Source organism: Pyxicephalus adspersus, chromosome 1, assembly GCF_032062135.1.
Source record: "Pyxicephalus adspersus chromosome 1, UCB_Pads_2.0, whole genome shotgun sequence".
Lineage (NCBI taxonomy): Eukaryota > Metazoa > Chordata > Amphibia > Anura > Pyxicephalidae > Pyxicephalus > Pyxicephalus adspersus.
The window spans coordinates 46,145,605-46,171,836 of NC_092858.1; the positions used below are offsets into that span (position 1 = coordinate 46,145,605).

The window sequence follows — 26,232 nt, forward strand, 5'->3', positions numbered from 1 at the left end:
TAGTCTGCCGTGAAACTATGGTTCTTCATCTCCTCTACTTTGACGCTTTTGCACCATGTTTAGGACGTTGTACTTGTCATGGTGTTTCGTTTCATAGTGTCTTCTTATGTTATATTCTTTGGTTACAGCTAAGCCCATTCCACACACAAGTCAAACAGGTTTGTACTTTACATTTGTGAACAGATATTCATGCTTCCCACTTTTCTAGAATGCTTCTGTTTTCCACCTTGACCACGGAAGATGCTTATAAAGTCCCAACTGCCTGCGCTAAACTTGAAGCCCCTGTACGAGGGGGTGCTGATAAGTTCCTGGCTTTGTCCAGAAAGAAGAGAGCTAGAGTTATGAAATAACACATTTATTCAACATATTCCCCCCTGAGACTGATGCACTTGGTACAGCATAGTTGCAGATTTTCCAGACCGTTCAAATAAAAGTCCTTTGGTTGGGCCACAAACCAGCTCTCAGCAGCAACTTTGACGTCAGAAATGTCCTCAAACCGTTGCCCTTTCAGGTGTTTCTTCAAATTCCAGAACAGATAATAGTCTGAAGGCGCTAGGTCAGGTGAGTAGGGGGGATGGTGGACCAATTGGAAACCAGGGTGTTCAATTTGGCAGCCACAACGTTGTTGTGTCCTGCAAAAAAAGAAAAAAGAAAAAAAAGGATCCCTTTCCACGGCGTTTCGTCTTGGTGATAACAAACCCAACATGCTCCTCTGAGATGTCAAGTAACTGGGCTATCTTTTTTGCAGATATTCGCGGGTCCTCAATAATCAGCTCATGGACAGCATCGCAGGTTGCTGGGTCAGTTGAGTTTGGGAGGCGCCCACAGTGGGGCTCATCTTCAACGGAGAAATGCCCAGTCTTAAAATGAGATACCCAGGTTTTGACAGTGCTGTAGGAAGGACACTTCTCCCCCAGTGTTTGTGACATCTCAGTGTGAATGTCCTTTGCTGACTTTCCCTGGAGAAACAAAAACTTCTTGGCGGCCCGCAACGACGTGAAACTTGCTTGTGCCCCTGCCATCACAGCTTCTCACTAAAATCAAAAACAGTTTTAAGAATTGCAAAGACCAGATATTTGCTCAGTTAAATACTAAGATATTAGGGTGTCATATGCCCCCTCACTCATTTTTCTATTTTATCTGGAAGGGGACAAAGGAACTTCTCAGCACCCCCTCGTAACTCCAAAAGGCTCCTGGCACCTCCCATGAGTAGCTGACGGGGAGTGCTGGAAATGCCAGAGGGGTAACGTGGCTGGAACTCCCTCTTCACTGAAATAGCAGTTCTACTACAATTCCCTTAGTCAAAAAAAATGCGGGGCCTTATGTTATGAGTGGCTAGAAGTCCCTTATCACTAAAATAATAACAAAAGTATCACCATGTGATTCCTAATTGTTCACAGAAAACTGTTTTTGAAAGTAATATTAATTTGTAATGAGCTTATCTGTTACCTCTGATGCCACTACTACAATTCCCGGCATTACTTGCGTCTATAGAACAGTGCCAATGCGGGGCCACACATTGACAGAGAGTTGTTCCATTGACAAGAATAGAATACATGTTTGTGCACAGCGCTGGGGATCTCAAGACAATAACAGAAGGGGAACATTTGAATGAATATATTTGCAAACAGTGGGATATAATAAAAATTATTATTGTTTATCATTTTAAAATCATCTTCCAGCTTACTGGAACAACAAACTGATAAGTTGCTTGTTACTGTTGTCTATTGTGCTCAGGAAACCCTGAATAACATTTGCATTCTAAATGTGAAGTCAATTACTCTGTATATTGCTATATTCTGATTCTAATATATTGCTATGTCTGAAAAAAATTTATATGCCGCCCAGTGCTGGCATCATGGCACAAGTCAGGTTTTCCTGCTGTTGTCTTTTGCATCTAGCTATATTTAAATAGCCATAAATGTTATGCTCAGTGAGTTTAATGAATAGTGATTAAGCAGTTAGGAAAATATATAATATTTTTGACTTACCACCCTTTTCAAAGAGAAGAGAAACAGAAGACTGTTCCATAGATGTGAGTAATGCTGAGACTACAATTCACAGCATTACTTGCATCTATAGAACAGCCCAATGCAGAGCTACGCATGGGCAGAGAGGCATGAGGCATGTTCCATAGACGGGAGTGATGCCAAGATTACAATTCCCGAGATTACTTGCGTCTATAGAACAGAACAGGCCGCTGCTCTGTAGACGTAAGTGATGCTGTGAATTGTAGTAGCGGCATTACTCGCTGCAATAGGTAGTAACGGGTGGGCCGGCAGGCCAGATGCAATTTATTTTCAGAACTCTTCGGGCCAGAGTTTGACATCCCTGGTATAGAGGATCTAACTTGATAGCCATATTGTAATCTAATTTTGGCTAAAATTCTGGACAAGTGCCATCCAGAGGCTTCTAAACGTAGAAATCGGACATACTAAGAAGTTGCACAAACTGCACAGTTCCAGTTATCTTGGAACAACTTATCAATTTAATGCCCTTCAATGCCTCACCAAGAAGACCAAACTATACTAACAAGACATTCCAAGAAGCTGGAGAATGACAATTTGTTCTCATAACATTTTCTAGTACAATTCATTCCTGCAAGCAAACCTTTATTCTATAAAGAGCCTGAACATATCAAATAGGTAGAAAAAAGTATAAATATTTTTATAATTAGTTTGTTAACGTATAGTGAGGGGACATATTTATGTAAATATTCAAGCAAAATCATCATGTTTTTTGCACATTACCAATAATGTTTATATAATGTGTATAGTACCCTCCCATTATACTTCAAATTTAGTTCATTTGTCCATAAAGCTGAATAGCTGTTCACCTAGTTATGTTTTATATTTCCCAGATGTTTTCATGGAAATAAGGGGTATAGGTTACAAAATACTTTTACATGAAGATCAGTAAATTGTTTTTGGAACTTTTAAGATGTTTTAATGAGACCCTGTACTGAGGGAAATATGCATAGGCTGTAATTGTTCTCCAGATTTCTCATCTTATCTGCCTTTAATGCTTTAAATTTCTATATTTCTACTTATGCAGATATCAGGAGTTCTAGTTCTGCTCTGATGTCACTTGCTGCATGTTTGCCATGGCTTAGCGACTTATAAAGTACCTAAAGTAGAGATCTAGCTTTTTCAAAAGGTTGGCTGTGGCAGGCTGCTTTCTCATTGTACAAAATAACACGTTCCCTAAGAAAAAGCGGAGTTGCTCCCTTTTTTTTTTTATAGTTAAGAGGAAAGCTTTCAAGCTATTGTATCCTTGGTTGCTATTCAGAATTCAGTGAAGCTCATTTAGTGGTTACAAGTATTGGTGCATGGAAGGAGGAACACTTGAAATGTAAAGTAAATCTTGATCTATTGAGATGATATATAAGCTGTCATGGCTAAGCTACTATATTGAGGATCCCAGTTCATGACTGTAAAAAAGTGAACCTCTGCTCTATCCACGCACTAAAGTATAGTTTTTTACCAACCTCTTATAATCACTTTTCATCCTAAACTGCTCTGTTTGGCTTCTAGAAACAAAAGAACTATGGGGTTCTTCTTGTTTACTTTAATCTTTAACAATTTTACCACTTTAAGCAACTGGCCTGGAAGAGGAATGCAGGTCACAATGATTTTCTTCTGACTTCAGCAGTGGCAAGCTTACTTTTATTCCTACAGTATGGAGGCCAGAATGTGACAACTAGCAATTTCAGATGGTCGGTAATGGCAACCTCAGTGTTTGTGTCAGTACGGTTTCTCTTAAGGTGATTTTAGGAACGCTGCCTTTTCACGAGCACAACACTAATTTTATCTGGTATCAGCTGAAAATCCTAAGTTCTTCTAGCACCACTAATATGGTTCCAAATATGTTTTTTTTCTTGTATTTCAAATAATTTTGAACTTTAGTGCAGCACTGTAAGCAAATAAACCATCATTGCACACAGGGTGCATTATAGACTAGTCTTAATTTCATAGTCCTTCAAGTCCCATTGTTCAGAAATCAGTTGACATATATTCCATGTACTACCGGTATGTATGGTTTTGGCTGTGTTTTAAAGTCAGCTATGCTAATAACTAAAATATTTACTAGGATAGGTTGTGGTGACCTGCAACTAGTATGTGACCAGTGAGCTAGAAAACCGTCTACCTTCACTGGATGATTCCTAATTAACTTTATGACAGACAGCCTGTACACCAAATTCCCGTATAGATGTTATCAACTGAAGCCACTAGATGGCAGCAATAAACCATGTTCTCTAAATGAGTTTTAATGTGTTTTTGTCCTTGTGTTTGTGACTGAAGAACCCAAACTTTTGTGTATTTCCTTTTATTGGCCTTTACGTCTTTCAATTTCAATAAAGCTGACCCTTTGGTTTCAGTAGTTTGTCACGTGTAAAACAGTCATGCAACTAACTGTGTGGTAAATATCAGAACACCTGAGCTGCATTCTCCTTCTGGGTCAGTATTTCACAAGGCAGAGAATTGGAACATCAACCAGACAATCAGTATAGGTGAACAGCTATTTCCTATATATTATCTGTGTATATGTCTCTAATGATTCCTTTTTACCTAAGTCATTTAAAATTAAAGAAACAATTCCGATTCCAATTGTAATTTGTCAGTCACTTAGAAAATTGACATGATACAACATGAGTGAAACATGGAGGCCAACGTTTGTGAGCTGTTTTGAACATGCTACATGCTGAGTTTAGTAGTTGTTTATACGGTAGTCTAATTTACCACTCTGCAGTAGGAATGGTGTTGAAGACTAATGTCTTTTATCCCCCCATTTTCCTCATCCTCGTACATGCATTAGATCAGTGAATAAGAATGCACACACTTACCATCATTGAAGATGATGGAGGAGAAAAGGCTTGTATCACTTTAGTAGCAGCTGGGGCAATCAAGAATAGAGCTCTACTTGGGACCCAGTGTGGATATGGCATCCATTGCAGTAGGTTCTGGGTATTTATTGTAATACCACCTTCCTCTGTGATCGATAAATACTGCATAGTTAGACAGGGACAACCATTGAAAAAGGGTTTGAAAAATTTTGTGCAAAGAATAGTAGAGCTTAAAGTGGAGCTATACCCACTCGCTGTTCAACGCAGAATTTTTTTTCAGTAGGGTGGCAAGACATTGTAGATGGGTGGTAGCCCCTGTATAGTAACCCAACTCTTCAATACCCACCCAAATACAGCTGGGTGGTTAATGAAAAGTGCAAGGTGGTGCATCCAGCTATAAAAGGGGTTGGGGAGAACACTGCCACAGTTACTCACCTCTCCTCATTCCATTGCAGGGCACTGCCATCTTTCTTCTTCACTTAAGGAGACGATCTTCGGTCATCCTGATTGACCGTGCTAGGATGGCGTTATGTGCAAAAGGGTTTATCTAGTTTTCTGTTCATTCAGGCACCATTGTCTTGCCTTCCTGTAATTTGGACACTATTTTTATTTATTTTATTTTTTTTATGAATAGGAATGTTTCTGCTTCGAATACTAAACTGACTTATAAGGGTTAGGTATGTATTACACATACATACACTGGCCAAAAAGGTGTTTAAATAGGTGCTGTGTGCTGTTTCAACTTCTGCCAAGTTCACAAAGAGAGTTTTACTAGTATTTTCTTTGGGCTACTTTTTTCTCCTGTTTAGTGAGTCACTGGCAGTGTAAAAGTTCTGTAAATCATTCCTGTTTCAGGTCAGTAACTTGGTAATTATAAAAGCCAGGATAAGGATGATAACACAATGTGCCAAAACTGCTCGGCATCCCCTGTGTTTTTTTATTATGCTGCATTTCCTTAAGCACCAATGTAGACACTAGCGCTTCAGTAATGTACATCGCTATTCCCAGAATAACGTAGTTCCAGGTTTCTGTATGAGTAATTCTGCTGCTGTGAAGGTACATCCAGAATAGTATCAGTCCTACTGTGGTAGCAAATGACCTTTTCTGAAACATTCACTGTGCATACACCACTAGAATTCCTTTCCACACTCTTATGTGCACTCATTTCTAACCAAAAACAAAACAAAAACATTCTAATGCTATGTTTTTTTCCTAGGGTCCTGTGCTGATTGGAAGCTCCCAAGGAGGAGTTAACATTGAAGATGTTGCTGCTGAAAACCCAGATGCAATTGTCAAAGAGCCTATTGATATCGTAGAAGGCATAAAAAAAGAACAAGCTGTTAGGGTAATTATTTACTTGTTTAGAAAGTTTAAGGCTGCCTTCACACCTACGCATCTCCGTATAACCTGGTAATGCTTTGAACAGAGATGTATACATGGTTTGAAATGGGCTGCTATTCCTGAAAAAGCCTTGCTAATGCATTTCAATGTGGTGGTGGTGTTTTTTTTTTTTTTTTTTTTTAAAAGGAACTTTTTTGGCAAACCTCTGCACATGGCTTAAAATACTTAAATGTATATCCAATCATTATTTTTTTAGTTTTGGATAAAGCTGGAAAGGGTTAACTTTCCTGTAAGGTATGTGACTTCATTGGGAAAATGACCAGCCTATTCCAGATAAAGGGCATTTTTTCAGTTTTCAGAATTGTAAGTTTTATTCCTCCTTACTCAGAAATGTATATTTGTTTTGTTTTCTTTCTTTGGCTATTTCCTCTGGCTATTTCCAAATGAAATGAAGTTTTTTTCCTAAGGGGACTTCAAGCAATTTCTTGTTGATTTTAGTAGCTTTTACTGAATGGATATATTGCATATTGAATCTCTTTGAGCAAAAGGCTCCTTTTTTTTTTTAATCTGTGTGCAACTTGTGTTAGGACACCATTGAAGAATTGTAGGACAATGATACAATGTCCTTATGAATTATAATTTAAATAATAAAAAGAAAATCAAGATTCCACTGCTAAAAGGAAAACAACTGTGTCTACACTGGAGAATAATGCAGTATTTAATTATTTTAAGTCCACAAGCATTTATAAATGGTGGCAGTATAATCCCCTAAAGAAAGTGATGTGAAACTGTTAGTTGTGCTTATAACTTTTTGTGTCTCTTTCCTTGATTGCTTCAATACATTGTTTACTTTATAACTTAAACTTTAGTAATGTATCCAAGTCATGTAAATCATCACTGTGCTAGATGAGAATGAAGATAATGAGTGTATTTTCCATGGGAATTTAGCTGACTAATCAGTCCATGATTGTTTATCCTAACTTCTTCTTTTTTTTTTTTTTTGTTTCTTTTGTGTATGTTCAGCTTGCACAGAAAATGGGTTTCCCTGAGAACCTTGTAGACGAGGCCGCTCAGTGCATGATAAACTTGTACAATCTCTTCATGAAGTATGATGCTACAATGGTAGAAATCAACCCCATGGTAGAAGATGCTTCTGGAGTGGGTAAGTTGTGCAAGCCTTCACAGGCTTTTGTAATCGACTTGGCTAAGACAAGTCAATGTGCAAAGTATCTCCGCAATACAAATGCAATTAATGTCTACAGGACCTGGACATGCATGAAGTACAGAAAACTACCTAGTAAACTGTGTGTGCCTTCATTTGAATTGAAAACACTGCAGTGCCTCTGTTCAGTGAGATCCCAAGCTCTGTTGTCAGTGCTGACATTTCTCTTCTGCTGGACTACAGAAAACCTCCCATTTTCCCCATCTTCCTAACATAAAGTAGACCAAAATGGTCTTTGGTCAAGTAGATGAGAACTCAGAAGGGGGTTAGCCTGGCATCTTAGTCAAAAAGACTTGTGGCTATGTTATGGATTTAGGCACTGTCTGAATTTCTGTCAGGATTGGGACATATTTTTTCTATTTAGATATACAGGAGAAACATGGGGGGAATATGGGGTAATATGCATGTGTTGCTGAGGTGTGCTGAATGTTGAATAAATCTGCAACCAAGTTAAATATCCTTGCAGATTAGGTAGATCACCCAGAGGTTATTGATTTTTTTTTTCTCTTTAACTAAAGTGGAATTTTCCTTAAGTTTTTGCAGTGGTGATGAAGGATTACTTTTGGTGTAAAAATGTGCATTTTACAACACATCATCTTATCATCTTAAATGTATTGCAAATGTTAGTAGCAGCTTCCAGGAACAGACTGTGTTATTTTAATAAATAAATTACGGTAGATTAAAGATGATGTAAAATCATAGTCCTAAAATTTAAGAAAGAAAAAAATGGCAACAAGCACAAGATAGTGTGTAAGTATTAGGATTTTAAATAGCATTGGTCTTATACCATTATGCAGTCTTTGTAGAGGCTTTTAGTATTTCTCTGGATGAATTCTAATACGGAAGGGCATCAGAGTGACTACAAAATCCTCCTCCTGTGTTTAAAAATACTACATGTCCCATGATTCCTTGCATTGTGCATTATTTTTATTGGTGTGTACACCAGTAGTATTAGCTCTTTACAGCTCATTGAGGTGGCTACAAATTAGAAGCTTCTAAATAGAGCAAGAATTGTAGCCACATGCATAAGATATGCACTTATCTGCAAATGATGTGAGGTTTACGTGTGGACTAACTGAATACATATATTTAGAACCAGAGAAGAAAAAATCAATTGTTAAGCAAATATGAGTTTTTGTTTTTGACTTTAATGCCATTTTAAAGACCTTGTCACACAGAATGGTCATTTCAGTGATGTGTGGATGGAAATGGTCTAGATTTTCCCACTTTTATCACTTAAAAATTCAGGTACAGTTGACATTCAAAAATCTGGCAACCTCGGGAACCGAGCAGTGCCAGATTTTCGAAAATTCTGGATTTTTGAAAGTTGTACTTACCTCCACCCACAGGCCAGCCTTCCTCTCGCAGCACCCGCGGACATCTGGCACAGTTCCAGGGAGCAGGCAGCAGGGACGTCTCAAGGTGTAATTAGTGTAGCAAGCAAGACTTAACAGCTTTTTCTGCAGAACAGCGCCAATGAAAACATTAGTGGCCAAACAGTGTACTGCAGTCCCTGTATTGAAAATGCGATCTAAAATTCATGCCTGAAAACCAAAGGAAATGTATTATCCATGGTCGAATTTTTGATTGTCAACTGTAATTAGTTTTAACAGATGGGAATTCCAGCCCTACTTCTGCCTTATTTTATGTAATACAATGCAATAGAGGGAGACACACTCCTTTTGGAATATTCTATGTAAATAATAAAAATAAACATCCATTTTTTTAAAAGTAGAGTAAAGCCTTCTTATAATGCTTGTAGCAGATAGCTGGATCTGAGAACATGCAAAAATCTCTGCATTAGTCATTGAACGTTTATTTATAGTAAACATGATGCTTTACCATGGTTACACCATGAAGGCGTTAAAGTATAAATCGCATTGACCAATTTTATTCATACTGCTTAGAAGAGATGGGGTTATCAGTCCCACACCAATTTATACTTTGCTGCACTGTGTTATCCAGGCCCTGCAATACCCAGTGCTTTCTGGTGATTGAGGCAGTGGGGGGAGTTAGCATGTCACCTCCTCCTGGGCGTGCCTTGCTCCGGCCTTAGCAGCCAGTTTAACACATGAGGTAGATCAGGGGTGTCAAACTCTGGCCTGCAACATCCTTTTTTTTTTTTTTTTGGCCCCCAAAGGAATCCTAACAATGAATTGCAGCTGGCCCGCTGCTGCATTGAAATAGCACCGCTACTACAATTCTCGGCATCACTGGCGTCTATAGACCAGCGGGCTTTCTGCCTATACGTGGCCCCTCATGGGACGGTTTTATAGACACAGGGAATTGTAGTAGCTGTGCTATTTCAGTGAAGGGGAGTTCCAGCCACTCATAATATTAAGCCCCGCATCGGACAGTTTTCTTGACGCAAGGAATTGTAGTAGAAGTGCTATTTCACTGAAGAGGGAGCTCCAGCCACTCATGAGATTAAAAAAAAAAATTCTTAGCCCTCTTGCTCTAATATATGCTTGTTCCAGATTGAATGTTAAGCAAAACATTTTTGTTTTCCATATGAAAAGGTTTTTATATCTAATGAGAAGGAAAAACTTTATCAATTTTTTTCAATAAATTTTAAGTTTGGCCCACTGTGTATTTGGGTTTGACACTCCTGTGGTAGAGGATGGCTTAACCCTGTGTAAGCTCCAAGACAAAATTTAACCACAGCACTGATACTACAATTACTTCGCACCCAAAAAATCTGAGTTAAACACTGATTCATGATTATTTTAATATCCGAAATTAATTGTCTTTGTTTTTGGTGAAGCTGGAAATTACACATTCAAAGTCTGCCGGTGAGCAGATGTCATGCTTTTAAACGAAAGGTCTTTAAATGTCTTCTAGATAAATTATGCCCACCTCAGAATATGGTGGATTCTCATCAGATCGTATACTAAAAGAGCAAATGTCACAGTTAAGGCTGTTTTCCTTACGCAATACATCTGTAAAACTAATTGGCATAATTACTGAGCATAAGCCTGAGAATTATAACATATGTTCAATTTGTGTACCATTTTCCTAAATGTAGGTGGTGTTAAGGAGTTACGATCTATTTGATGGCTTTCTCTAATCTGTTCTTGAGTAATTAAGCACATAAAGGAGTTTAGACTGTAAATCTGTGTCCTGATTAGCAGGGTATGTGAATGAATAAAGAGTTTAAAACTGGGTCTTGGTTAAATTCACTGTTTCTAGGCTTGTGTATGTATCGTGGAGGATATATACCAAAGTGATTAAATGATATATACCACAGTGATTAAATGACTGATGTTAATTATACATCTTTTAAATGCAGTGCTCTGTAAATAATCTGTGACTAATATATATGGTGGAACCCTGGAAAGTTGTATGCTGGGTTCCAGTTGACCATCTTTACCATCTTCCACTAAACTTAACATCTGTCCTTGCTTTTAACTTAAGGTGGCTCTATATTGGTTGTTTGGTGTGCAACCAGACAATGATCAATACCTCCCTGATTTCTGTTTTACCTGGAAATAACACCATGCACCTATCAAACCAATATATTACACTGGAGCTTTAAATCATTGGGCAATGAGATCCAGCAGCCTGGAAAATAGCACAGCCATCATGTTGAAATCCAATTTTTTTCCCCCTTTAAGATCAAGGTGAATGTTTTATTTGAAATACATCACCAATTTAATTCACTCCTAATAAATTAAACCTTTCATATTAATTTGTATGCAGAGTTCTCCCAGGATCCACTCTTCATGTCTATAAACAATTCTGAACACCTGCAATTTATGCACAGGGGTTTATGTGAATTAAAAAACAGTATAAAGCCTGGAGAAGGGATCCTGAAAGCTTGTACCTTTTATAATGTGAGGGGTACCCCTGAAATCTCAAACTTTCTGCATTTGATGGACAACAAGGTTTAGTACTCCACTACAGGTTGACATTCGAAAATCCACCCACCAATAATCTGTTTTTTATTGGGTTTCCCGGCATGAATTTCAGATCGAATGTTCAATACAGGGACTGTAGTACACTGTTTGGCCACTAATGTTTTGGCCCTGTTCTGCAGAAACAGCTGTAAATACACATTGAGCTGTCCCTGCTGCCTGCTCCCTGGAACTGTGCCAGATGTGTGAAAATCTGTGATTTTCAAAAATACGGCGCACCTCAGGCCCCGAAGTTGCCGGATTTTTGATAGTCAACTTGTACTAGTTATTTATAAATGAAGGATTATAGATGATCAGCAACTTGCAGAATTAGGCTACATACACACGTTAGATTTTTGTCGTTGGAAAGGATCTATCATATTATGTTGATTATGTTGACGATAATAATCTGACGTGTGTACGTAGCCTTAGTGGTGCACAGTGAATGGAGCCTTTTTTTTTATCATTCATGAAAGTAAAAAAAAAAAACAAAAAAACAGCACATCCATATGTACACACATTGATATATCAAAATATCCCTAATAACAATCACTGATGTCCCCAACCTGTTCACATTTGTTTGTGTGTTTTGTTTAGTTATACCTGAAAATGGCCAGGGGGAAAATGATTTATTCAGTAGTTGATTTACAAATGCACTTTGAAACGTTTTCTGAACCATTTTCTGCCTACAGCAGGATGATTGCCAATACTTAATGGTTGTTTATCATTTCTGTCCTCTGTACCTGATGCTACGCCACTGGTTGTAGCTCACCGTTCAGATGTTTGAGTGGCTTGCCTGCACACACTTCTTAAATGTGTTGAATGTGTCTGACTCATCCTCCATAGCGGGGCACCGTGGATGGCTGAAACTAAAAAATAATTGGAAAATTTCATGCTACAAAACAAACCTTTGTAGAGGATGCATGCTTGTTTCAGAGCATCTGCTGACTTTAAATGTAGCCCTTAAAAGACTTCAATATTCAGCATATTATGTTGATTTATTTCACAAAGGAAAATCAATTTTACAGATAAAGATATTTCCTAGTCACACCTTTATATCTCCTATTACAATACTATTCCCTTTATGGTATTTTAATGAACATTTATTTCTATGTCCTATAGTCTTAAAGCTGAACTCCAGGCAGAATATGCACTAATAATGCAGCTAGGTTTCATAAATACATAAGTAATACTAAATTTTATTCTGATAATATTTTGCCTAGCCTAGTCCCCCCCTCCCTTCCCCATCAATATGCTAATAATAATAAATAAAATATTTCTATTTTCATCACGTATAAGTTAATGTGATGTTTCTGTGCTTCTCAGCAGAGGCAGATGATGGGAGAGGCCAGCAGGGTGCTGATTATAGCCTCTTGAAACATCACAACATCTGGCCATGTGCAGGCTGCCCTGGGTAACACCAATCTTGATCCTCTCTTAATAAAGGACTGAAATCAAATCAATGAAAAAGGGGCTGTCCAGTAAGGATTAAAAGGAAAGGGCTATTTGCCACTGTATGTCCATTAGCCAATACCTATAGCAGGTACTATTTGACTTGCTGCAGCATCTATTGAACACTGTAATAATCTGACTGTGTGTAATGAGTAAGCAGTTTCTGTGCCAGAGGGCAGAATGGACAACTGTTCAACACTAAAGGTATAGCTGGAGTTTCACTTTGTTTGTTTTTATTTTTTTGTTTAAATCCACCTTCTGTTACTAGAATTCAACTTAGAATCAGTTTCTTGCAATCCCTAGTACAGCAGCACTGTGACCGAGGGGGAAGGGATTTGAATAGGAGTCAAGTAATAAGCACACAGATGTCCTTATTAGCCTACTGCTGGTCCTCCATTGTCCAATCAACAGGCTAGGATGAATAATAAGAACAATGATCTATTTCATCTACAAATTGTAAGAAAGTGAGTGTTATCATCTGCTGGAATGTGCTGTGTGGCAGAGCGAAGTATGTCTCTAAGTTGGATGGACAGAAATGCAGATCTTGGGAGGGAAACCATTTTTCTACGGCACTAATATTTTTTTTGTTAATTTGTAGTTATCTAGTACCACAACACTATAACAATTACTGTGTAGGTCCCCTTATGTTTTCAGTTGTCATATTTATGTAAAAGATAACTTGGTTTGGTTGGTTTTAACTATTGATCCCCCCCCCCATTTTTCTTTGCTTTATTTATTCATCCCACTGGTTTGCATGTCTTATTCTTTTAATTTTTTTTCTTTTCTTCTTTCCTATTTTGACTTTTTTTCCCTTCACATCTAAACCTTTGCTTGTGTATTTTCACTTCTTTCAGATTGTCCTTTATGTTTATGTTCACAAATGTAGCTTAGCTATAGTGACATTATCACGTGCCACCTGCAAACAAAGGTCTTGCTTGCGGGCACATGGCACTTTTGATGTCATGCCACTTTCCTTCGCTTTGGCATGGAGCTAAAGACCTGTTTCACTGTAAAATTGCTTATCTCAGACTTTGTTAAACCGTGCAGTTTTTTGTGATTATTACTTTTTTTTTGTTATGCAATTCTTCATACAAAAAGTACTGATCTTTGTCTTGATACGTGATACACTTGATTACTTTCTGTACATCTTCCTAATTTAAGTGATTGAGATATAATATATATATATATATATATATATATATATATATATATATATATATTATACTGTATGTGTATATGTAGTAAAAATATGGAAGAGGTAGGGGCTTCCAATATTGGTGTTTTCCTCCTGCCTAAACACTGACGAAGTGTCTTGTTTTTGTTTTTTTACCAGTAATGTGCATGGATGCAAAGATTAATTTTGACTCCAATGCGGCGTATCGTCAAAAGACAATTTTTGATCTCCGAGATTGGTCACAGGAAGATGAGCGTGATCATCAAGCAGCAAAATCTGACCTTAACTATATAGGACTGGATGGAAATATTGGATGTCTAGGTGAGTTTTGAATTCTATTAGCAGTCTGAATTATGTGTTTTTTTTCCTAAATTCATGCCTTTAAAAGTTGTGTTTTTTCCATATTATTAGCAAACCACTGTGTTGCAGCTTGACTGTTTATTTGCCATCATCTCCTTTTTAAAGAAGGTCATGCACAACACCAGATTTTAAAGACTAGGTATGGGTCAAGATAGAATTCTGCTTGGCATGCTGTATCTCATTCAATTCTATCTGCTAATTGGAACATTTTTAGAACCATTATCCTGAGTTATGCACCACGCTCAATAGCATGGTGGTTATTTAATTAGTAGGCCATATTATTGGTACTGCTGTGTCTGCCATTTTGTACAATTTGATTAACATCTGTTTCTGGGCCTTGACTTCTCTTAACAGTAAAGTGAACCTTTACTTAAAAGAACAAAAAAATCACTGGTCTGAAAACTAGTACATGGACTTGGTATCTTCATTTTTCTAATTGTTAATTTGTACGATTTGGTGGACAAGACAGGACAATACTCAACTTGATAAACAAGCTTCTGTTTTTTCCTTAACCTACCTTTCCGAATTTCATGTGTTGTGGATGCAGCTAGCTTTGTTTTCTCTATTTAAAAAAAATTGTATATATTATATAATATATTATATATTCTTTATAAATATATATATATATATATATATATATATATATATATATATACCATAGACACATTACATAGTGTATTCTCTATTTGTTGCTGTGCTATAGATGTCCCAGTTTTAATGGCTTTGCAATGCTATGTAATATGCTGAATATATGTTTTGATATGCTGTTCATCTGATTCCCTAGGATGAAATGAAGTTACACTGTAATATGAAATGTGAATTAGGCTTTCCATTCCAATTTTTAGCTTGTAGGAATGGTGATCATAAAGGCTTTCTCAGCCCTGATCAAGTGCTCTTTGAGAAATGAACACATGTATCTTCTTTGATTCGAATACTCCAAGGTGATTTGCTTAATAAAATCAGTCAGGTCCGTTATGGAAATTTTCTACTTAAGAAAATATGAAGTGCAGAAATCATTGGTTAACCATAGAATAGTTCACTTAGCAAAAAATGAGAGAAACCATATTTTACAATAATGTATCTGTCAGTCATAACCTCTTCATCTTTACTGTATAGGGAATGTATAACTTCCATATTAAAGACACAGATAAAGGGTTTCCCTATGTTTGACCAGTGTGTTTCCAGGTTTACATCTATGGAGCTGAAGGGGCTGCTGAGCAAATTATTTTCATGTCTGTAAACACAAACCATATACAAAGTAGACATTAAAAGACCTATAACACGTCCATACTTCAGGAGTTTGCCAATGATTTTGAGGTCTTGTTTTTTGTTTCAGTAGGATGCGTTGCAACATTGTCCTATAATTGGATCTCAACACTGCTTAAGTGCATTTTATAGGAACAAAAGTTTATTTCTGTAATCTTTCAGCCTTAACGCTGGGCATTCGTGTTCCAAAGTTATTGATTTTTCTGCAGCTGGTTCATTATGGGCAGGTCAGAGACCTTTTTTTTTTTCTTTTTTCTGGTGGATTTTGTGCTGGGCAGCTGTCACATCCAGAACATAAAGGTATATTTTACAATCATTTCCAGAATAGTGATGGTAATAATTGAAACAATAGATAATTCTGAGAGATCATACTGTTCAAAGCGGAACTAAACCCACTATATTCACCTGTCCCCATTCCGTCACAGGACACTGCCATCCTCTTCCTTCTTCTCATCTTGGATCTGATCTTCAGCTATATTGACTGGCTTGGCTGAGCTGATGTAACTCACTAATTCTCGGCAAGTGCAGGGGAAGCCAGGATTGCCAGGCGGTTAGTAAGAATTAGTCCAGACATCACCTATCCCTTTCTGCAATAATGACCTGTCTGATCAAGCATTTTTAAAAGTTGCTTTAGTTTTAGTTTTGCTTGAACATGTGGACATGGTCTGCAAAATTTCCATATATCCACGCACATTTGTACCCACACATAAGTAATATGGTTAGAAGGAAAGAACAGTCAGGGAGCTGTAGAGTCACCCTTACCCTTGGGATCAGTGATTGTGATGTGATTGGAAATATAGCCATGTATAAAATTGGACTATTTTTTCTGGAATTGGATGTATAAGGCTTTGTTGCTCATTGTGCCTTTGATATGACTAATAAAAAGCTCCAAATTAGCAATTAATTAATTCTAGCATTCATTGAAACATTTCTATAAAGACAAAGAGGACCTTCAAACAATTTTCCACCAAGATTGCAACATTTTTCTTTTATAATAAAACTGATCTAGTTCTAATCGTCTAAGATCAGGGTTTTACTACTTTTATCAATCATCTGCAATGTGCGCCTGTTGTTAGATCTTAGGAAACAATTCTTTAGGATATCTGTTTTTAAAATTCACAATACTCTCAAGCTTGTTTATTTTGGAATTTGGTTATTGGAGTTTTGTGGTAAAGTTTTTTTTTTTTTTTGCCTTATCCATTTCCAAATATTATGTTTTCTGACCCTTTTTTAATTGGTAAATTATCATGGTGGAAAATGTGGTGAAAAGTGATTTTGCGGCTATGTGTGGATATGATCATTCTTTCTAATATCAGTCGTTTAGGTTAAGCTGTTCTTCAGTCTTCACAAGTATTTGCAGGATATCAGAAGAGATTTAGGCATAAATAACTTGATTTATTAAAAATATGTTACTTATGTTTAAAACACACCTTTTTTCTTTTTGATGAATTTGTGTTTTTCCAATACATTTCTCCATTTTCTTTTTCATGCTTAAATATTAGTGTTGATGTTCGAATTCGGGTTGTCCCTATATTCGACCCGAATATGGCTGTTCGAATTCGGGTATACCCGAACCGAATTTTGCTGCATTCGACAATAATGTCATTGTGGGATTTCTGGACCGTGGGAACTGTGCAGTCACAGGTAATTGAAAGCAGGTGCCTTCAATTAGCTGTAACCGCAAGCAATAGGAGGGCAATGAATGGAAATACTATGTTCATTCATTACCTCTACTGCTCTGTGATTGGCTGAGAAATAGACCAATCACAGAGCAGTAGAGGTATGAATAGACATAGTAATTCCATTCAACCTCTATTGCCCTCGTATTGCCTCCAGGATCAGGGGAGCAGAGCTGTCAGCATAAAGCTCCGCTGATTGCTCCGCTCCCTGAGTTGCTGAGGAAAGGGAAATCCTGATCAGGATTTCCCTTTCCTCAGGGAGCGGAGCAATCTGCGGAGCTTTTTGCTGACAGCTCTGCTCCCCTGATCACTTTCACTTTCCCTTTTACATGTCCCTCCCTGCATCGCTCAAACGATTGTATCTAGCTTGTGGACAGTGTTGGTGGATTATATATGAACAATCATATTGTTACAGCATGTACAGAATTGTGCACAATATGATTGTTCAAGTATAATCGTGCATAATCGTTGATCGGTCGTAATCGTTCATTTTCTAACAATAATTATTGGAAGTGTGTACCTAGCTTTAGCCTAAAATTGATTTGACATGTGCTCTTTATTCTTCATGTGAAGCACAGGGGTATGGAATAGTGTTATGTATCTTTTTATAATGTATCTTTTTATGTATCAATTTAGAATGTATCTTTTTATGTATCCTTTTATAATGTATCTTTTTACATCTGTTTGGAGGCTGTAGAAGCTCTACACAGTGCTCAAACAAACCCGATATTTTCCCCTATTGACTTTAATGGGATTCGAATTCGACCACCCGAATTTTTTTGCTATATTCGGCCGAATAGCTGTCGAATCGAATAGTGAGCTATTCGACCAACACTACTCACTATATGGGTCTGCATAAAGCAGACACTCCTTAGGTGTATTTTACATAGAATTGATACTCAACCCCTTCCCTTCTACATTTCTTGTATTCACATTCCTCAGCACTATGCCAATACTGAGGATACATAATAAATGTCCTCAAGCAGAACTAGCAGCTATGTCATTAAAAGAATTTTGGTGGAAAAAAAATGGCCGTAGTAAAGAGCATCTCGTGGCTCTCAATTAGATTCAAACCTGACTTAAAATATGTGATTAGTGATATATGAAGCTGAGAAAGCAGGGTATACCTCACCAGCTTCAGGACATTTCTCATGACTGTTTGAAATTTTCTCAGACTGGTTTTACTTTTTTACTGTTTTTTTTTTTTTTTTTAAATTGATTACATGAATTTTAAATGCAATGCTCCCTCATTTTGCCACATACTAAAGCTGGGAATAATGTATATATAAAAGTATAGAGTAATTTTGGGCTTTTGAGGCATTGACATACACTAATATCACGGCACATTGTTAGGATTTTTTTGCAGGTAGCTTAACACACAAATAGTTAACACTAATTTTTGCATTGTTGTGCAAACTGCACATCCTCATAGCTGTAATATATAACATATATACAGTTAGGTCCATAAATATATTGACAGAGACAACTTTTTTTCTAGTTTTGGCTCTGTACATTACCACAATTAATTTTAAATGAAACAACTCGGATGCAGTTGAACTGCAGACTTTTAGCTTTAATTCAGTGGGTTGAACAAAAAGATTGCATAAAAAGGAACTAAAGTCTTTTTTTAAACATAATCACTTCATTTCAGGGGCTCAAAAGTAATTGGACAAAATAAAAAGCTGAAAATAAAATGGTATTTTCTAATACCTGGTTGAAAACCCGTTGCTGTCAATGACAGCCTGTAGCCTTGAACTCATGGACATCACTAGATGCCGGGTTTCCTCATTTTTTTTTTTTTTTAAACTGAATTTTTTTTGAACATTTTCACATACAAAGACAACCAGGCTTATACAGCAAAACATCTCGTAAACACAGCATAGGTACATCCGATATTGGTACATAAAACTCTGGCGTAAGTAACAGTAAAAAACAGTGGCCCAGTGGCCGTACTGTACCGGTCTATCAAACCCCATAGACTATGAAAATACATAAACAACAGAAAACAAGAAATGAGTCAAAAAGAAGAAAAACAAAGCTAAGCCGGGGAATAGGAGGGGAGGGGAGGGGGGGAGGAGTTGGGGATGCAAACAAAGGTGGATAGGAAGCACAGTGTTGTCTGGAACCAGCGACATATTAAACCTGTAGACTGGTATAGTAGGCACCCCAAGGTTCCCATAGCTGTTCAAATTTCGCAACCCTGTTTCGGAGGAGGGCAGTGAGGTACTCCATCGGGCGTATGTCTTGAATACGAGCATACAAATCCTCCATAGAGGAGGGCAGTCTGGATTTCCATTTGGTGGAGATTAGAGTACGAGCAGCCACTAAAATATGTGTAATAAGCTGGCAGGCAGACTTGGGGGGTCCATAAGGGGCAATCCCAGCAAGTGGTGGAGCAGGTCAAGGGGAAATCGTTGTTGAGTCACATCCCAAATTAGTGCATTGACTCTCCCCCAAGAGCCCTGAATAAGGGGACAGGACCAAAAAATATGTTCCAGAGTCCCATAATGGGACTCGCAGTGCCAGCAAGCCGGATCTACCTCCGGAAACAGGCGGTGTAACACCACCAGCGTATGATACCAGCGGAACAAAATCTTGTAAAGATTTTCTTTATAAACCGTATGTATTGAACTTTTATTTGCTGCTTCCCGCAGCGTGGACCATGTATCCTGCTCCAGGGCACTGCCCAAAATACTCTCCCAGGTACTCATGTATACAAATTTACCAGATACCTCCCTTGCCGATTCCTGGAGAAGGCCATAAATGGAGGAAATGAGGCCTTTAGAAAATGGACCTCCAATGCAAATTCCCTCAAAAGGAGCTATTTTAGAGAATCTGGGCACAGAGTGGAGTCATTGTATGTAATGTCTAATCTGTAGATAAACAAAAAAGGATGTCTGAGGGAGATCAAAGGGTTTTCTCATTTTTAATGCTCTGCCAGGCCTTTACTGCAGCGGCTTTCAGTTGTTGTTTGTTTGTGGGCCTTTTTGTTCGAAGTTTAGTCTTCAACACAAGTGAAATGCATGCTCAATTGGGTTCAGATCAGGTAACTGACTTGGCCATTCAAGAATATTCCACTTCTTTGTCCTAATAAACTCCTGGGTCGCTTTGGCTGTATGTTTTGGATCATTGTTCATCTGTATTATGAAACACCTCCCGTGTGACTGCACCTCATCAATGTGACTGCATTGAGCAGACAGTATGTCTCTGAACACCTCAGAATTTATTCGGCTGCTTCTGTCCTGTATCACTTAATGGATAAACACTAGTGTCCCAGTGCCACTGGCAGCCATGCACGCCCAAGCCATCACACTGCCTCCGCCATGTTTTACAGATGATGTGCTATGCTTTGGATCATGAGCTGTTCCATGCCTTCGCCATACTTTTTTCTTTCCATCATTCTGGTAAAGATAGATCTTGGTTTCATCTGTCCAAAGAATGTTTTTCCAGAACTGTGCTGGCTTTTTTTAGATGTTTTTGATCAAAGTCCAATCCAGCCTTTATTAGTGGCTTGCACCTTGCAGTGCACCCTCTGTATTTACTTTCATGCAGTCTTCTCTTTATGTTAGACTTGGATATTGATATGCCTACTTCCTCGAGAGTGTTGTTCACTTGGTTGGCTGTTGTAAAGGGGATTCTTTTCACCATAGAAATTATTTTGCGATCATCCACCACTGTTGTCTTCCGTGGACGTCCAGGTCTTTTGGCGTTGCTGAGTTTACCAGTGCTTTGTTTCTTTCTCATGATGTACCAAACTGTAGATTATGCCACTCGTAATATTGTAGCAATTTCTCAGATGTTTTTTTCCTGTTTTTGAGCTCATTTGACCGCATGTTGTCTGTTCACAGCAAAATCTTCCACATACAAACATAGTCACCTTATAATTCAGCTGTTGGTTTACAGTCATGTCTGGATTGTAATACAAATCATGTGTGCTTTGCTGCATGATCACATTAGATGTGGCAAGAATGACCTGGTTGCTAGCATTCTTACTCCTTACATCCTGGGTTCAAGTAGTTTGCTCTCCCCTTGTTTTTGGTTTTCCTTGAGCACTCCATATTCCCTTACACTTCTAAAAGCAAACAGTTAGACTAATTGGCTCCCCAGAACTAGTTCTTGGTACTTGTGGAAAATAGACAACCAAAAAAAGTGTGAGAACAAACGAATAAAATGAAATTCAAAAAATATATACTTTTTTTAACCTTTTCAAGCCCTTGTAGTTGCAGTATTAATGGCAGGGCTTCTCATGCCCCACTGTCACCGGTTCAGAATGCTAGTGGCTGCTGCTGATAGGTTACCCAGACAATCATGAGATCTGGGCAGATCGTCCGTAAAAGCCTCAGTGGAGACCTATGCAGGGGGATTTGGGGTTTCCTTTTGATGTACAGATCTGTAGGAGAGTTTCTTTTTTCATTTTACCCTCTCTCATATGATTCTGGAGTAAATTTGGTCAAGGAGAAGATATATAAGCCAAAACCTAGCCAGTGAAATTTAGGCCCACCCACACCCTCTCACGTGAAATTTTCAGTTTGAACAGGATTACCAAGGTAAAGGACATGGAAGTTTTGTGTAAGAAGTGTGTTGTACTACATGTCATAGAAAAGACAAGGTAAAATGAAGGCTGTTGATTAGGATAAGGTTTGGTATAAGATGTGATGTGCATGTCCTTGAGTATATAGCGGTGAATTATGTGTTGTATTAGGGTTCGTGGTATTGGTTCCCCTCAATACATTGTGCTGTACATGAAATGTACTAAAGGGTTTTATTCTGTACACTGTGTTGTATGTTACATAAACCCTACTACCTCATGCTGTGCTCTTATATTTTCCATACTTATAATCGTCATATTATTGTCATATTTGTACCACATTTTTTCTACTGTACTGCTACAGTTCTGAATCCAGTCTAATATATCAGATATTCCTGAGGTATATTTAACTTTTTCCAACTGTGTATATTTAATGTGTCGCTATAATTTGTTCTCTTTTTCCACAGTAAATGGTGCTGGCCTGGCTATGGCAACAATGGATATTATAAAGCTTCATGGTGGAACTCCAGCAAACTTCTTGGATGTTGGTGGTGGAGCTACCGTTCAGCAAGTAACAGAAGCTTTCCGGCTCATCACCTCAGACAAAAAGGTACATGTCCTTCTCTTTATCATCATTCATATATATATATATATATATATATATATATATATATATATATATATATTATTATATCACCCACTGATGAACTTGCTATACTTTGTATCACACGCAACGCACATCAGATGATCCCCATAGAACCGGGCAGTTCTTTATTCATATATATATATGTATGTAAAGCACAAACCTATTATGCAGCAGTGTTTTCTGTGTGTTACATATCTGCACATAAGACTGTGTGTAAATGTACTAGGCTTTTGTGGTTTGTTTTATTGTGGTAAGATTTCACACAAAATTGATTGTTGTTCTCCTTTTCTTTTCTTTTGTCTGGGGTTTAATAATTCTGGATTGTAAGAGTCCGTAATATTGCAGGTTAAATAGAGCTTGAAGCAATTTTTACAAAACATAGAGATAGCTTTCTGTGTTCAGCCCATTGGGATATGTAGTATTGAGTTGAACTCGTGGTTCTCTGGGCGTGTAACCCATTTCCCTCACACCTATGTGTAATGGTACAAGTGATAGCTCCCTAGTGCCTCAAGTTACTATGTACATATTGCAGACTTCTAGTGTTAACAAAATAATTACAGAAGGATGACACCACTAATATACCCATCTGAAATAGGGAAATCCTATTACATCCTTCACTCAAATGTAAAGGATGTGTATAAATACCTAGGGGCTGCCTAAAGATTTTCAAATATAATGGGTTGATAAAAAACAAAACCCAAAATCTGATTATTTAGTGCAGGAACATATCTCAAACACATCTCAAAATAAGATTCCGATCATTGGCTAAAATTTATTTTAAAGGGTGATGCCATGGTGTTGAATTATTGGGGATCACAAATCACTTTTTTCATTATTCTGAACAATTGGGTCCATTGCTTATTTGTTATTATTACTAATTGTATAGCTATACAATTTACTATAATTGTAACTAATTGATCTTTACTCTCTGCTATTTTAACTACTAAAACGTTGTTTTGGTATGTTCATAGACTGTGTCAAATAAAATCTACGTGGGGGTGCTGAGAAGTTCCTGGCTCTGCCCAGAAGGAAGAGAGCCAGAATTATGAAAAAACATATTCCCCCTGAGACTGATGCACTTGGTACAGCGTAGTTGCAGCTTTTCTAGACCATTCAAATAAAAGTCCTTTGGAACCAGCTCTCAGCAGCATCTTTGAATGTTGGAAATGTTCTCAAAACGTTGCCCCTTCAGGTGTTTTTTCAAAGTCAGGAACTGATGATGAGTCCGAAGGGGCAAGGTCAGGTGAGTAGGGGGATGGTGGACCAATTGGAAGCCACAAAAAAAGGTCCCTTTGGTCATCTTTCCACGGCCTTTCGTCTCTAACTTCCTTCAGCTTGTTCAGGAGGTTAGCCTCCTGTCCGGTGGTTCTAGAACCCTGAGGTAGGTAGTCCACCAACAGAATACCGTCATTGTCCCAGAAAACGGACACCGTTACTTTTTTTGACGATTTCTGCGTTTGTAACTTCGTCTGCCGCGGGGACCCGCTGTGGCGCCATTCGTTTGACTGGTTTCATCCTCAGTCACTAAGCTAGCCAAAAAGTCCTGTGCAGCTTCAAAATGGGCCACTGATCACTGTTCAAACATTTCAGCACCCACTTCGCTGAAAGCTTGCACATGTCTAGGATAGTGATGATAACAAACCCAACACGCTCCCGTGAGATGTCAAGTATCTGGGTTATTTTTTCTTGTGGATATTCGCCGGTCCTCAAAAATCAGCTCATGGACAGCATCGCAGGTTGCCGGGTCAGTTGAGGTTGGGGGCGCCCACTGTGGGGCTTATCTTCAAAGGTGAAATGCCCAGTCTTGAAACGTGATATCCAGGTTTTGACAGTGCTGTAGGAAGGACACTTCTCCCCCAGTGTTTGTGACATTGTAATAGAATATGACCAATTAAGCTAAATATTTAATTGGTAAGTATACATGTCAGCTTAAAATTGTTCAGATAATCTTATTCAAAATGTATATCTTTGTAGGTACTGGCTATCCTTGTTAACATTTTTGGTGGTATTATGAGATGTGATGTAATTGCACAAGGAATCATAATGGCTGTAAAGGATCTGGAACTCAAGATACCAATTGTAGTACGTCTACAAGGTAACCTGATTTATCACATTTTGTTTTTTTTTAATCCTCTTTCTCTCTGATATGATTTACATGCTTGTTCGTGAGAAGTGTCTAGTAAATTTGCACTCTTTATTACAGCTGTTTTTTTTATATTATTAATATTTTGATTAAAAAAAAAAAAAAAAAAAAACACTTAGATTTTTCTTAATGGTGTATGGCAACAATGTTTCAGAAGCCAAGTTTTAAGTTAACTAAGGCTAAGTCTACAGAAACGTTTTTAAAAGCCCATGTTCGAAATTCCCATGCATTTTAATAAGCTAATCTACACCAGGATGTTTCCTTGAGGGACGTCTGAGTGTTATCTAAAATGTTGCTTGCAACGTATGGTTAATGCCCAAAAACGCGGGTAAACGATTCGATTGATTTGAATTGGGCGTTTTCCCGCATAATAAGCACCTAAAATGTAAACATGTTAAAAACACTGCATAGACGTTTTCCAGCATTTTAAAGGCAAGCTTTAAAACGCTAATAACAGTGCATGAAAACGCATGTAAATGCAGTAGTATTGTTTACATGCGTTTTTAAAAACGTCCCTGCAGACCCAGCCTATGAGCAGGGCAATATGCCCCTTGCTGGGGTCACAGAGAGAGCACAAAGAAGGCAAACTGACTATTGCCAAACACCATGCACTGCTGAACTTAAGTGCAATTGCATTTAAGAAAAATGTATTCTTCACAATATTCTAAGCAAGCAGATTTAAGTATAATGAGTGGTTCTGCTCACGGTTACCTTATCCTTTCTTTAGGTACAAGGGTTGATGATGCTAAAGCACTTATAACAGCCAGTGGGCTGAAAATTCTTGCATGTGATGATCTGGATGAAGCTGCAAAAATGGTAAGTTTAAAGAGTGTCTTTGATCCAGCATCATTTATTGGCTAGTTATTTTTTAACAAATATTTAAAAAAAAACTACCTATTGTTACCCAAAAACTAAATCTTGCAATTAAAATTCTGAAACATAATAAAATATATATTTTTCATGTATTGACCCCAAAATGATACAGGATGAACTGCGAATGCAAACCTAACTTTCTGATTACTGCATAGCCCAACCTGGGTTAGCAAATATTTTAAAGATTTCAGATTTGAATTACTTTTCAGGGCATTTTCACCTCGCTGCATTTAAATAAATACAGCCTAGTAGATCATTTTGTTTTGCAGCCACTACTTATCCACATACCAAAAACTCTTTTTGATCTCATTGATACTAAGCCAGGCATATGCTTATTCTGCATGCTTTAGCTTTGTTTAGTGAAGCAAAAGGCATTTCAAATCTTAGTTTTCAAATTTTACTCACTCCACACATTTAGCCAGACTCAAGAATATATTTAAATTGTGTGTGTGTTTTTTGAAATACCAACAGCTATTAGATATGAGATAGCTGATTGCACTTAAAAAGTAGAATTTGCTGAAGTAGTAGTAAAAACTTGTGTGTGTACCTGGGAATCGTGTTAAAACATTTTTGCCTCTTCAAGTCAAAGCTGCCCCCCTGGTGACTAGTGAGTTAATTTTTAAAAAGTAGCTGTAGATGTGGAGGTAGCACAAATTACAAAAGTACAGTGATCATCAAAATCATCTCAAAATCTCAGACTAGCAACTAGAGGTACAGTGTGTTCCACATTGTTAGTGTACAGCTATCAGGCACAGGTCATCACTTTTCAAAATATTGTCAACATTATATTTAACCCCCCAACCGCTAAGCCC

At 37.7% G+C, this 26,232-nt stretch overlaps 1 protein-coding gene across 1 annotated transcript in view; it reads left to right on the forward strand.

Annotated features, from left to right (window-relative positions):
- Nucleotides 1–26,232, forward strand: part of SUCLA2 (succinate-CoA ligase ADP-forming subunit beta) — a 50,524-nt gene that overhangs the window by 20,805 nt on the left and 3,487 nt on the right. The window contains exons 5-10 of the mRNA XM_072409829.1: nt 6,060–6,188; nt 7,208–7,346; nt 14,085–14,246; nt 22,226–22,368; nt 24,379–24,499; nt 25,275–25,363. Coding sequence (XP_072265930.1) covers nt 6,060–6,188; nt 7,208–7,346; nt 14,085–14,246; nt 22,226–22,368; nt 24,379–24,499; nt 25,275–25,363 — 783 coding nt within the window. The remainder of the gene's footprint in view (nt 1–6,059; nt 6,189–7,207; nt 7,347–14,084; nt 14,247–22,225; nt 22,369–24,378; nt 24,500–25,274; nt 25,364–26,232) is intronic.